The following is a 14,782-nucleotide window of genomic DNA, read 5'->3' as shown; positions in this document are numbered from 1 at the left end:
AATGCACCAAGGGGTTGTAGGTTCCAGGAGATATTTATATTTTATCCATGGTTTATATAAGGTCTGAGTTGTGTGGCTGTTTCTTTTGCCATTCTAATAGTGATGGGATTTTCTCCCCCTTCCAGTTTTTTTGCAATCAATATTCTGGCAGCTGCTGTTGTGTAAAGGATTAGATTTTTCTTGTCTTTGGGGATGTCATTAGATATTAGGCCGAAAGCTTTCATGAGGTGATCTACAGCAGGGTTGGGCAGGACAATAGCCCCAAAAAGAAACTGTTCTTTAATCACCAACTGCCTCAGTCCCTCAAATGTATCTACCCCCTCTGCAGACAGCCAAAAGTTGAAATTTTGCGCCACCTTCGCAGCTACCAATGGTAGACTCAGAAGAGGCAGTTTTATCAACCTTCTGGAAAGCGCGGATGTAGCTTTCCGCATGCAGTCTATATGTTTGCAAAACAAGGCGTTTATACCGTTCATATTCTAGCGCGTGGGACAAAGGAAGATGGCCCACGAGATCCGCCAACTCCCCACTAATCAACGTCTTCAGAATAGACATATACAGTCTTGAGGGGAGCTCCAGTTCCCGGCAAGTTGTTTGAATAAAGTCAGATAGCTCAGGACATGCATGGGGGGTTTATACGCAGGAAAAGGATGTAAGCCAAAATCCCTCAGGGTAAACCCACGAGTAATGCCCCTTGGAACCACATCTCGTGCCTCTTGGTCATAGCTGTACCTTGGGGCAGCGCGATAACTCGGGGCTCGTCCATCCGGACGCTGAGGTTCCTGCCCTTCGTAAGAGCGTCTGGGATGCTGCCCGTACCCCTCCTCTTCCTCGTACCACCAAACCGGCCCGCGGGGCTCCCAAGACCTTTCTGGCGAGTAAACCCAGGCTGCTCTAGGCGGTTGATACATTGCTGGTCGGCGACTTTCCTGGGGTGGGCGCTCCAGCTCTCAATAGTCGTCCTCTTCCCGAACCTCCCTTGGTCATCGTGGTGGTCCCTTGTAGTCATACCCCTCCCGTCTAGTCTGTGGGGCTGCATCAATGGAGTGACCCACTCGGGGATACTTTTCCCGACATAGGAATCCTCCCTGGGTACGACCCAGCACCCACTCGATTGCTTGGCCAGGCGAAAGCTCCATTCCCCTCGGCTGGGCCATCGGCTCTGAACTTGACTTGAGTTGTTTTGCAAACTCCTTTTCCCCCAAATTCTTGTAGCTTCCCCGTAACAAAAACCCAACGGGGGATGTTGGCCCCCTCAATATTGGGGGGATTGAGCCCCCATGGCCAGGATTCAACCCAGATGGGAATGCATTTTATTATCTGTGTTTTACAATTTTTATTTTTATTTTTTAAAAAAATTACTTTATTTTCAATGCAAAATCATAAAAAAATTACAAACATTAAATCCAAAATAATACTGTGCAAACAAGAAAGAAAAACAAAACATACAAAAAAGAAAGAAAAACAAAGTAAAAAACATGCCGTAAACTTAATATCCCATTTCCATAATTTATCCCATTGTTCCAGCCGAATTACGTATCCTATATCGCATGCCCATTTAGTCATAACTTCTTTTACCTCTTCATCCTTTAAGTCCCATTCTAATAATAAATTAAACATTTTGGATATATTCTTTTTTGAGTTTGTAATAATACTTTTTGTAATTTTGATTCTTCTTTTTCAAATCCTATTGGTTTATCCTGATTGAATATTTGGGCAATTTGGTGATATTGCATCCATGTGGTGCAGTATTGGGTCACTTCTTCGTATGGTCTTAGTTTTAATTGGCCCTGTTCCTCTTTTAGGAGCTGCTGGTATGTTGCCATTCTTCCTATCATATTTTTCTTTTTAACCGATATTACTTCTAATGGTGAGACCCACCATGGGGTTTTCTGTTCTAACAGCCTTCTATGTCTCACCCAGACCTTATATGATGAATTTGTAAATACATGACTTAGAAATTCTTTATGTACCACCACTTTATTGTAAATTAGATAGGCATACCAACCGTATCTGTTGTTCCATCCCTCCAAGTCTAAAATGTCATTATTATCTAACTTAATCCAGTCTCTGAACCAACTAAAGCATGCTGCATCATAATATATTCTCAGGCCTTCCACATCTGTCGCATGTCCCGCTCCGCTACCTATGGTGTGTGTCTTGCAGCTGATGGTGGATGTCATTTGCTTCCCCATAACAACAACCCAATAGGGGATATTGGCCCCCTCAATATTGGGGGGGGGGATTGAGCCCCCATGGCCAGGATTCAGCCCAGTTGGGAATGCAATTAATTATCTGTGTTTTCCAATAAGTCTTGTAGCTTCCTCACCGCTATCGTCTCCACCAGTTTGCCCCAGATTTTTTTTATTGGGGGGGTTAACATTCCAACTTCTCCTCCATCTTTGCCTCGCTGGCCAGTCCCATTTCCTTGACACTGTGTGGTCAAGTATCTCAATGTGGCCTAGATGTGTTCATCCAAATCTGTCGCATGTCCCACTTGGCTGCCTGTGCCCTGAGCGAAATTAATTGTTTGGCCCCATAGGCTGGCTTAAGATGTGGTTTTAAAAAAACCTGTGGATTTTGCTCTAGTTTGCTCTAGTTAGAGTTGCCAATCATTCTGGTTCTTTCCTCTTGGTTAAAAGTTGTTTATTTGTTTGGAAACCTGTTATGGTGAGAGGAATAAATATAATAAAGGAGGGAGAAATCAATCTTGGTGTAGAAAAGCCCAAAAAACTCTGCAAAACCCTGTAATTCTATATTAGAAAAATAGTACAATTGAAGTAGCAAATATTTGCACTGACTGTAAAACTTGGTTAATGACACATGGCCTGAGGGGTTGAGGTTTGCGCTTCATCCTGAGGTTTTAGTTTAGACCTTTGCCACTGCATTTCTGAGGGGAAGAGGGGGAGAGAAGAAGCAGGGTAATAAAGGGTTGTATATAAGAGTAACAGAATGCTTGTGCATTCTGCAACCAGTCAAGCAATAAAGAAGCTCTTGACTGTCAATTTGAGTATGACTCCTGTTCTTGTCTGGGGAAAACTCTGCTCTGGAAGCACACCAGAGAAGCAGAAAAAGGCAAAAGAAGCGTGTGGGAGAAACCTCTAATAGTTTCTCCTAGGGTTGACCTCCGTTACTGGCAAGTAGGCGGGCGTGATGTTAGGAGCCAGTGTTGTGAGTGTGGTTGCTTGCATTGCCTTCTTCCGCCTGTCAGTGACCATCCAGGAGAGGGTGGGAACGAACCGCCCCCAAACCAAGCTGCATCGGAACGAGGGATTACGGTTTGCCAAGGAGAGACGGGACAAACCATTCCTTGGACCTCTGCCAGGATCCAGGAGGAGTCACCCCCCCCACCAGTGCTCTTCCAGTATGGGAGAGGACATAAGAACTTAGTGGATCCTTGGGGGGGGGGGAGTTGTAGGGGTTCCCGAAACCTCTAGCTGTCTTTCGAATGGACAGTGTTGAAAAGAATGCTCGTCTGTATGATCACTATCAATAGTTGTTATTTTTTCCTCATTCAGTGGGGCTTGAAAATAGTAGTGAAAAATCACATCTAAAAGAAACTAAAAAGAAAAAGAAAAGCATTTATTTGGATTTTCACTCTCTCTGCAAAAGGAAAGAAGGGAGAGGCAGTACTTCATCTCGCACAATCATTAGAGTGGTACATTCAGGGATTAATTAACAAAAACGAGGAGGGAGCTCTGCTTAGAAAGCAGCAAAGAGCTGGCTGCTCCATCCCTTCCCACTGCTGCTGCTGCTGCTGCTAATGGAGGTTTGGAGGAAAATGGGCCGAGTTCTGGGATTCGTCAGGTGGCAGCTGCCATGCCCTCCAGAGTCCCCCTGTCCTCCGTGCTCTGCCGGTCCATGTGGCCATTTGCAGAGGGGTGATTTCCACAGCCCCCCACCATCACACACCCCCTTCCTCTATGCTAGGGAAATAAAATTGCAGGAGTTCCCAGTTTCTGTACGTACATCAGCAATAGGTACGCTTCAGTCCTTTCTACACCAAAACGGATTCTCTTTCAAACATGCCATCAGGTGGTACAGGCACACAGCTCACACCCGCCCTTAATGAACTTTTCAGCTACTTCAACCACTCCACTTTTTCCACGATCTGCATGTTCTTTTCACTCATTTTCTACAACTAGATGAAATCCATGCTACTCTCACATCAGTAGGAGCCCCACAACCACCAGCTCGTCCCTCCAAATATTAAATATAATATTTTATATATATATATGATTAATCCGAAAGTCTATATATCTAGCAGGGTATCCTTTCCCCTCTTTTCTGCAGCAAGATTGAACAAGGCACCAACATAGGTGAACACCCACACTACAAACTTTTTTTTTTTGTACTAAGCTTTTCATTTTGTCAGAATGCATCTCTTGTAACTTCAGTAATGGAAAGCATTCTGTGTTTACCAATCTTCTCGTACTCCTCTTCTTCCTCCTCCTCTTCATCTCAATATTCCCGTGGTTCTTCCTCTCCCACCCCCCTTTTGAGAAAAGGTTTGGGTCATCTGAAAAAATCTACCTGCAAGACAGAAGTCACTGGCTTCTTGTGTGGCTTCTCTTTAGCTTCATCTAGCTTCTTTTTTTCTGTACTAAGCTTTTCCAAAACCAGCAGCAGAAAAAGCAGGACGGGATGGAGCAGCCAGCTCTTTGCTCCTTTCCAAGCAGAGCACCCTTTCTGGCTTCTGAAGCTAAGAAGAGACCCTCAGGATATTCAGGATTGAACCACACACCATTGGTGGGACATCTTTTCAGCATAGAATCCTACCATGACCAACATTTTAAATTTGGCTTGGCACCCTGTGATAATACTGGTTTTTTTGGTATTTTGATGTTGATTATATTAGTATGCATTTTATATGTTAAAATTAAACATTTGTACGGGGAAAAGGTGTAGGATTTTTTCCTCAGAGAGGGAAGGAAAAACAGATTAGCTAAGCATGGAAGAGGTAACCGTGTTAGACCAAGGGGTGGAGCTTATGGGCAATCTATCCGGAAGACATTTGTATTTCGAGGAGTTAGTGGTCTGACATGGTTATCCTTCCTGCCTTCTCTTTCTTCTCCCTCTCGATCTCCTGAGCCGTGTATCAGGAGATTTTTAATGTTGGATGTTTTTAGATATGCTGTAAGCCCCCCCAGAGTCCCTTGGGAAAGCCAGCCGAATGGGTGGGGTATAAAGATGATGATGATGATTTATTTATTACATATAGCTGATGTGCATACAGAAACTGTGAAAAAATTGCAAAGTTTATATTTTAAAAAGATGTATACTACAATCACAGTTGCAAACACTTTCTTTTTGCACTTTCTAAACGGCTAATATTATTGTCCCTTGATGAAACCAAGTTAGCCCATTATTTCTTTGACCAAAAAAGCACTAGAAAGCAACATTTGTAAGGGCAGTACAGAATTGACCAGGTGTGAAGGCTGGAGCACTTACAAGTGAGGCACACAAAATGTAAGCCACAAAGAGCAACGTGAAGGTGTTTCCATGCGATGGCTACCATTGTGCCACAAGGTATAATGTGCATATTCTTCTCCATGGCATTGCAAAGCCTGAGAAAGGCTTGCAGTATCACCAAGATGGCTGGGCAGCCAAGTTAATAAAACCACCACCACCAAGCCAGCAGCACCCCCAGGATGGCAATTATGTGTGCCAGCTCTCACGATTCCATTTCTCAGAAGCAGTCATTTGATGAATACAGTGCAAAGTCTCTGAGGTTTATGAGGCTTGTGCTGATCCGCTGCCTAGGCTTTAAGTTGCACCTCACTGGGTGGCAGCCTATGTAGTTTCTGCCGCATTGCCCCTGCTAGGCAGCATGGAAACCATGTGATTCAGCTTGGACCGGATGGCAGAGTAGTGGTTTGCAGCAAAGTCTATGGACCTCAGGGATGTCAGTGAGCCCTTAGAGCTTGCCCGGGAGCACTGGGAAGACAGTGAAGAAAGCGACTGAGCGCTAGATGAAGTGGCCTGCCGAGAAATGGGAGATACTTCTTTAGACAGCCTCTGACTGTATAACTTAGTTAAGGACACATGACTTGTGGGGTTGAGGTTTGTACTTCACCCTGGGGTTGTAGCTTGGACATTTGCTTGAGGGGTCAAGAGGTAAGGAATTTGAGTCTGGTCCCTCCACAAGTTGGGAAGGAGGTGGGAGGCTGTCCCCAATCTGAGAACAGGACAGTGCTTCCTTCTCTTCCCTCCTTCTTCACCGCCCCCTTATAACATGCAGTGAATCTTACGTCTTCCCTCCACAGCCTTTCCCAGTCATTTTGATATTTCTCCAGGAAACTCTATTTTTCTTTTTTCATTCAGTTGGAAGTATTGGAGCCAGTCTGTCAAATATTTATGGATTTCAATGTCTTTTCATCTCAATATATTATTTCCCCCTCTAATAACATTTTATATGTTTTCCAATTTCCCTTCATGTTTTCCTTCTTAACAGCATAGGCTTCGATGGGCAACATGCACCAAGGGGTTTTAGCTTCCAGTACTTATTTTTGTGGGAATGTTCAGGGATGCAAGAGAGGATATATTGTCTGATTACCGTATTTTTCGCTCTATAAGACGCACCAGACCACAAGACGCACCTAGTCTTTGGAGGAGGAAAACAAGAAAAAAAATATTCTGAATCCCAGAAGCCAGAACAGTAAGAGGGATCGCTGCACAGTGAAAGCAGCGATCCCTCTTGCTGTTCTGGCTTCTGAGATAGCTGCGCAGCCTGCATTCGCTCCATAAGAGGCACACACATTTCCCCTTACTTTTTAGGAGGGAAATAGTGAGTCTTAAAGAGCAAAAAATACGGTATATCCTTTTCCAACTTGTGTTAACAAGTTCCACAATTTAGCAGAGTAACATTCCTCTTTTTTTAAACTTGCAGCGGATGCATTTGCTCAGGCTCACTAAAGCCTCTATAATAACTGTTCTGGTATTTCCCCCTTTTTCCCTCATAAAAGATAAGACACGACACAATCTTCTATAAAAGTATAAAAAGGTTTACTCACATATGCTCTTTACAATCGGATCCCAGAAGGCAGACTTAGCTTAAAAAAGTAACATCTACTTGGAAACTATTCCATAAGAAGACAGTCCTTTTGTCTTGGCTAGAAGCCAAGAGGGCATCTTTGGCTAAGCAGATGTTGCTTCTTCGATGCCTGTGGAGAAAGAGAGACAGATGGCTGCCCTGCCCTGTGCTTATGTCGTTAGCATATTTTTTCATGTATTCCTTCACTCCATCCCACTCTCTAATTATTCTCTGATTTGAGTGGCCTCTAATAATTGCTGCCAATTTTTCCATTTCTACAAACTCGCCAAGTTTGTTTTGCCATTCTAATAGTGATTGGATTTTCTCCGCCTTCCAGTATTTTGCAATCAATATCCTGGCAGCTGCTGTTTCATAAAGGAATACATTTTTCTTGTGTTTGGGGATGTCATAAGATATTAGGCCTAACAGAATAGCCTCTGGCTTTTTTGTAAACAAAATCTTAAACAATTTTTTCAGCTCCTCGTATACCTCATTCTAGAATTTTTTTACAATTTTACATCCCGCCATTTGCGTGTCGAGGTCCCCAAGACACCCCCCAGTAAAACGCAATTGACACATAATTTTTAGTTTAAGGTTTTTGGCATAATTATGGCCACAACTTTATTAAAATTACAAGCAATGTGAGTGGTTGCTTAGGCATTGGTTGCGACTATCTGACCCCACACGGGCACAGACTGACATTTGCATGCTCCCAGGGGCTCTTGTGTGGCCCTAGCCCCTTGACAGGGGTTCAGACAAAAGCATGGTGAGCCCCTGGGTTCCTTTAATGGAAAACCCTTGCAGAAGCAGCATTTTGAAGGGGCAGGCACAGCCAATCCATACCTCTCCACCAACCAATTCTTAAACCAATGCCTAACTGCCAATCAAGCACTGAAGCTGGCCATCCAAACCACTCACAATGCCCTGAGCCAAACTAATTGTTTCATAGGCTGGCTTAAGATGTGGTTTAAAAAAACCAGGATTTTGCTCTAGTTTGCTCTAGTTTGAGTTGCCAATCATTCTGGTTCCTTCCTCTTGGTTAAAAGTAATATATTTGTTTGGAAACCTGTGATGAGGAGAGTTGTAGGGCAAGGAGGAGTAAATGGAGAACATAAGGAGCCTGGGAAGACAGACAACTACACACACCCATCATGTTCCAGCCAATGTTCTCAGTTGCAAACACCTTTTTCTTGTACGTTGTCTTGTCTCTGATCCAAGTGACAGCAGATGGCTGCATAGGAGCTGCTGCTGGATCACACTGGGTTGATGGCCTTTCTGGAATCGCACACTTCCCGGAGGTGGCCAGTGTTCCCAAAGTGGGCACTGGCAGTTCAGTGAAATACTTGCAGGCCACTTCAGAAGTGTCTTGACAGGAGTTCTTTAATTGCAGAATACTTGCAGGCCACTTCAGAAGTGTCTTGACAGGAGTTCTTTAATTGCAGGGTTTGAGTTGTGTGGCTGTACCACCTGATGGCGTGTTTGTAAGACAATCCTCGTATAGAAAGAGGGAGAAGTGTACATATAGCTGATGTACGTACAGAAACTGTGGGAAAACCTGCAATTTTATATTTTAAAAAGAACAATAGTACAATTGCAGTACCAAAGATTTGCACTGACTGTATAACTTTACTTGAGGGGTTGAGGTTTGCGCTTCATCCCTGGGTTTAACTTGGGACTTTTGCCAGTGCATTTCTGAGATTCTGGTTCACAAGAATGGTCAATTTCCACCTGGTGCTTTTCATTAAGAAGGGGAATTGTGAAGAGTGAAATCGGAGCCAGTTGCAGCAGTGTCAGACCATTGAACAAGGCACCTACATAGGTGAACACCCAAACTATAAACTTTTTTTTCCTACTAAGCTTTTCATTTTGTCAAAATGCATCTCTTGTAACTTCAGTACTGGAAAGCATTCTGTGGTTACCAATCTTGTCGTACTTCCTCCTCTTCATCTCAATATTCCAGTGGTTCTTCCTCTTCCCCCCCTTTTGAGAAATGGTTTGGGTCATCCGAGAAATCTACCTGCAAGGCAGAAGTCACTGGCTTGTTGTGTGGCCTGTCCTTTTTGCTTCCTCTGTCCCTATGTGTTCTGAGGTGTGCATCCTGAGAAAAGGTTGAGTGTTTTAAGTGAGACAAAAGTTCTTTGATGGCAGGGTGTGAATTGTGGCGGAGATTATACATTTTAGATAGATATTTTCCTTTAGGCTGCATTAGAGTTCCCTTTAGTTTTGATATTTCTCCAGCAAACCCTATTTTCCTTGTCTTTCATTCAGTTGGAAGTATTGGAGCCAGCCTGTCAAATATATATGGATTTCAAAGTCCATTCCTCTTTATTTATTAATTTTACCCTTTAATAACATTTTATATTTTGCCCAATTTCCCTTCATGTTTTTCTTAACGCCAAAGGCTTCGATTGGTGAAATGCACCAATATATATTTTATCCATGGTTTATATAAGGTCTGAGTTGTGTGGCTGCATCTTCTGGTAAGGTGTTGGCAAGGGATTGAATCTTGGTGTAGAAATGGAGAAAGGACACTTGTTTTGAGGGGTTTTGGGATACCCGGCTGTGAGTAAAACAGGTGCATCCTCCGCAAATTTGGAGTGTGTGCAGTAACTGAAAAGTTCATTAAGGGCAGGGTGTGAACTGTGTGGCTGTACCACCAGAAGGCATGTTTGGAACGGAATCCATTTTGGTGTAGGAAAGGGCTGAGGCATACATATTGCTGATGTATGTAAAGATACTGTGGAGAAACCTGCAATTTTTCTATTTTAAAAGGAAAGATAGTAATATAGCAGCAGGAATGAAGAGGAAAGCTTTAGCATATGGAGGAGGAAAGTGGGAGTAAAAGAAGGTGGGGGGCAGAAAACCACAGATGACCAGCACATTCAAGTTGACAGTGTTGCTGCTGCCGTGGCAAATGTGGAGTTGTTTAAGTAATGGAAAAGTTCTTGAATCACAAGGTTTGCGTTGTATGCCTGTAGCACTTGATGGCGTGAATCCATCTTGCTATAGAAGAGGGCTGAAGCGTTCATGTAGCTGATGTCTGTACAGAAACTGTGGGAAATCCTGTAATTCTATTTACCGAGCATAGAGGAAGGGGGGTGGGATAGTGGGGGTCTGCGGAAACCACCCCTCTGCAAATGGCCACGTGGACCAGCAGAGCAAGGAGGACGGGGTGAATGTGGCCCCATGGCATCCATGACGAAGCCGAGAACTCAGCCCGCCTTGTTCCAGGCCTCCACTAGCAGCAGCAGAAGAAGAAGAAGAAGGAGGAGGAGGAGGAGGAGGAGGAAGGGACGGAGCAGCCAGTTCTTTGCTGCTTTCCAAGCAGAGCACCTTTTTGGCTGTTAGGATTCCCTCCTCTTTTTTGTTAATTAATCCCTGAATGCACCTCCCTAATGACTGAGCCAGATGTAGCAGTGCCTTTCACTTCTCTTCTCTTGCAGAGAGAATGAAAAATCCAGATAAATGTGCTTGGAATTCATCAAGCCCAGAGTCTGGCTCTTGTGGATCACTTGCTGGCTGATTCCAGAGGCTGCAAATGGTGTCATTGTACCTCCTGAAGGAGGCTGAGAGGAAGGGTGTGAACTGTGTGGCTATACCACCTGATTGCATGTTTGCGAGGGAATCAATTTTTGTGCAGAAAAGTGCTGAAAAGGACATTTGCCAATGCCCTTTTTGAGATGCAGTTTCACTAGAATGGTCACTTCTAACCTGGTGCTTTTCATAAATAAGGGGAATACTGAAGAGGTGAAATCAGAGCCTTTGAATAAGACACAAACGCAGGTGAACAGCCACATCCACACCAGAAACTTTGTGAGTCCAGAAAGTCATCCATTGGGAAGAGGCAGTTGAACTCCTAACCTGTGCTGTTGAAGGGGCCAAGCGGCATAAGGGTGTATCTTTGGACAAGCAACATCTTAATCTAAGTAACCCCTTAATGGGTAGCCAATCTAAGGGCTTTTCGAAAAGGGGTTTGATCTTGGTGCAGAAAAGGAGTGATGAGTACATATAGCTTTGCTCCTTTCCAAGCAGAGCGCCCTCTCTGGCTGTTAGGACCCCCTCCTCTTTTTTGTTAATTAATCCCTAAATGAAGCTTCCTAATGACTGTGCCTGATGAAGCACTGCCGTTCACACACACACATATGTGTGTGTGTGTGTATATATATATATATATATATATATATATATATATATATGTGTGTGTGTGTGTGTGTGTGTGTGTGTGTGTTTTTTAAAGAAACACCAGCTTAAGTTTTATTACGCAAAAAGTTTTTATGAAAAGTTTTTTTTAAAAAAACCACACACCAAAGTAAGTACAATTTATGGATGAAGAAATCAACCTTCCTGCCAAAAAAGGATACATGTGTGTTCTCTCTATTAGAGTTGAGCAACAAAAACCATGAGGCAAAACAGCCCTAAGACACCTCAGTTTTCATGATCTTGAAAGTCCCCTTCACCCCAAAAAAATGATGTTAAAAAACTATAATCCAAAATATACATACAAGCTGCATATATGTAAGTTGGGGTTTTTTGTTGTTGTTGCCCTTTTTTCTGAGCAAATGACAGATCAGTCCACATTTTTCACAAGTTGCTGCATTGTAGGAAGTATGTGATTTCAGTAAGAAATCTCCTGACCACTAAACTAGCATGAAGAATCTGAATGTTCAGAGCTTTAATAATAATAATAATAATAATAATAATAATAATAATAATAATCCGCCCAGTCTGACACACAAACGCCACAAAATTTCTTCTTCTGCAAAGTTTCTTCTTGTTTAATACAGCCATACTATAGTTGTTGAAAAGTGGGCTTGCTTTCAACACCCCCCCTCCCCGGCCTGCAAATTTTGTTTTCAGGCCGTTGGAAGAGAATAACAGATTGAGGGCAGAAAGTTGTTTCTGGAAGACCAGTCAAGGCATCTGAAACTGCCTGGCCAGACCCATGTTCTACAGTTTATCTGGAAGAGATTGGTGGAGGTCTCTTCATTACTGGATGCACAGGGTTAAAACATCTAATCCTTTCCCCTGTTCAGGTCTTTATTTTTTCTCTCTTCTTCTATCTCCTGTCTCACTGGAGAGAACCAAGTGCCAGGATCCCATACTTGCAGTCTGTTTTAAGAGGTTAGTGGCAGAGATTCCTCTCCTCTTTTGAGCAAAGTTCGGATGCCCGCTCTGCAGCTTTTAAAGAGAGTAGGGAAGTCTCGGCTAAGGGCGGATCTTGCCCCTTCTTCGCCTGTTCCTCTAGCACGATCTGCAGGTCAAAGATATAGTCGCTGACATGCTGCAAGATTTCCACTTGGCTGACTTTGGTGCCTTGCGGGATCCTCGGCACCGGCTCGCGCAGCTTGGAGTAGCAGTCATTCATGTTGTAAAGGAGGTTCTTGGGCTCCTCCTGAGCCGGGCTCTGGTTTTTTTGTTTTTTGTTTTGGCAAGACTTGTCGCATTTTATTGAAGGCCTTTGCAGCAGGAGTCACTGGCCGAGGGGCTTCGTTCTGTTGCTCGTTCCCTGGGTGATGGTGAAGCTCTGATCAGAGAGGCAGCACACAGCTTGTTTCCTAGCAGATCCTGACTGATCTGATGGAGCTGATTCCTTTCATGGCCATGAAGGAGGAGAAACCAGCAGGGATTTGCAGAAGGGCAAGATTTCCTTCCTTAAGGCGGGAGAAGCAAGCAAGCAACCTCGAGAGAGAGAGATCGATACTGCCCCTTGCTTGCCAGCCTGGTTGATTCTCAATTGTGTGCACACAGAAAATGCTTCTCTTTGCAAAAAAACCCCATGTATATATTTTAAAAACAGAAATGCTACCTTTGCAGTAGCAAATATTTTCTGATCCTTTCCCCAGTCAAGGTCTTCTCTCTCTCTCTTCTTCTATCTTCTGTACAACTGGAGAGGACCTATGGAATCTATGACCTCCCCAAATAAAGACACAATTGATGCCAATTTTGATGCCAAATATTCAGGATTGAACCACACGCCATTGGTGGGACATCTTTTCAGGATAGAGCCCTACCATGATCAACATTTCAAATTTGACTTGGCACCCTGTGATTATACTGGTTTTTGGTATTTTGATGTTGCTTATATTAGTGTGTATTTTATATGTTAAAGTTAAACATTTGTATGGGAAAAAGGTATAGGGAGGAATAGATTAGCAAAGCATGAAAGAGGTAACCGTGTTGGACCAAGGGTGGAGTTTATGGGCAATCTATCCGGAAGACATTTGTATTTCGAGGAGTTAGTGGTCTGACATGATTAATCTTCCTGCCTTCTCTTCCTTCTCCCTCTCAATCTCCTGAGCCGTGTATCAGGAGATTTTTAATGCTGGATGCTTTTAGATAAAGATGATAATTTATTACATATAGCTGCTGTGCATACAGAAAGCGTGCCAAAACTTGCAATGTTTATATTTTAAAAAGATGAATGCTACAATCACAGTTGCAAACACTTTCTTTTTGCACTTTCTAAACGGCTAATATTATGCTGGATGCTTTTAGATAAAGATGATAATTTATTACATATAGCTGCTGTGCATACAGAAAGCGTGCCAAAACTTGCAATGTTTATATTTTAAAAAGATGAATACTACAATCACAGTTGCAAAAACTTTCTTTTGTGCCGCAAGGTATAATGTCCATATTGGTTGGCATTCCAAACCATTCTTCTCCATGGCACGGCCAAGTTAAAAAAACAACCACCACCAAGCCAGCAGCACCCCCAGTATGGCAATTATGTATGCCAGCTCTCATGATCCCATTTCTCAGAAGCAGTCATTTGATGAATACAGTGCAAAGTCTCTGAGGTTTATGAGGCTTGTGCTGATCCGCTGCCTAGGCTTTAAGTTGCACCTCACTGGGCGGCAGCCTATGTAGTTTTCTGCTGCATTGCCCCTCCTAGGCAGCCTGGAAACCATGTGATTCAGCTTGGACCGGATGACAGAGTAGTGGAATTCCCTCTCCTTGTTCAGTTTGTGGAAATAGTCTGTCCTGTGGCTGGCAGCATAGTCTATGGACCTCCTCAATATTGGAAGGATTGAGTCCCCATGGCCAGGATTCAACCCAGAGGGGAATGCATTTTATTATCTGTGTATTCCAATAATTCTTGTAGCTTCCCCACCGCTATCGTCTCCACCAGTTTGCCCCAGATTTGGAGGGGGGAGGGTAATTTATTATATATATAATTTGCTTTCAGACTGCACTTCAAATGTGCAAAAGCATACACTCTGACAGCAGCAGAGAAAAACAATAAGGTTAACAGCTTTTACCTGATTTGTCACATTGTGTTAAACACAATGAGCTTCACAAAAAACAGAACATGGAATCTAGAAGCATCCTCAGTTATATCCTAACACTTGATTGTAGTACTCTGACTCAACAAAAGAAATAGAAATCCAGCATAGTCATCACAATTAATTTACTAGTCTCTTCAAGACTGTATTTTCTTCCCAGTGTTTTGGTCTCCTGCTATATATGTAGAAATACACTTTGGGTAATTAAATTTACAGAAAGCCAAAGCCAAATAAAAATTAGTTATGCTGGGGAAAAATTGGGGCCTTATAAAAAATAAGATTTTCTACATAGCTTCCCCACCACTATCGTCTCCACCAGTTTGCCCCAGATTTGGAGGGGGGGTATTAACATTCCAATTTCTCCTCCATCTTTCTTCCTCTTCCCCCCCTTTTGAGAAAAGGTCTGGGTCATCCGAAAAATTTACTTGCAAGACAGAAGTCACTGGCCTGTCCTTTTAGCTTC

The 14,782-nt window shown here is 43.2% G+C and overlaps 2 protein-coding genes and 1 long non-coding RNA gene across 6 annotated transcripts in view; 1 reads left to right on the top strand and 2 right to left on the bottom strand.

Moving 5' to 3' along the window:
• Nucleotides 1-14,782, top strand: part of LOC128406444 (probable G-protein coupled receptor 34) — a 228,847-nt gene that overhangs the window by 112,215 nt on the left and 101,850 nt on the right. The window lies entirely within an intron of this gene.
• LOC128406456 (uncharacterized) overlaps nucleotides 1-14,782 on the bottom strand; it is a 54,200-nt gene that overhangs the window by 30,283 nt on the left and 9,135 nt on the right. The gene's annotated exons all lie outside the window — the stretch shown is intronic.
• Nucleotides 11,867-12,630, bottom strand: LOC128406454 (DNA-binding protein inhibitor ID-3-A-like). The gene is given in 3 exon segments (XM_053373862.1): nucleotides 11,867-12,435; nucleotides 12,508-12,584; nucleotides 12,586-12,630. Coding segments are annotated over 3 exon segments (402 nt in total). The 3' UTR covers nucleotides 11,867-12,155.

The sequence above is a fragment of the Podarcis raffonei genome, chromosome Z (assembly GCF_027172205.1).
Source record: "Podarcis raffonei isolate rPodRaf1 chromosome Z, rPodRaf1.pri, whole genome shotgun sequence".
NCBI classification, from domain to species: Eukaryota; Metazoa; Chordata; class Lepidosauria; order Squamata; family Lacertidae; genus Podarcis; species Podarcis raffonei.
Note: the sequence above shows the minus strand (reverse complement) of the source record. Positions and strands in the feature narration are given on the sequence as shown.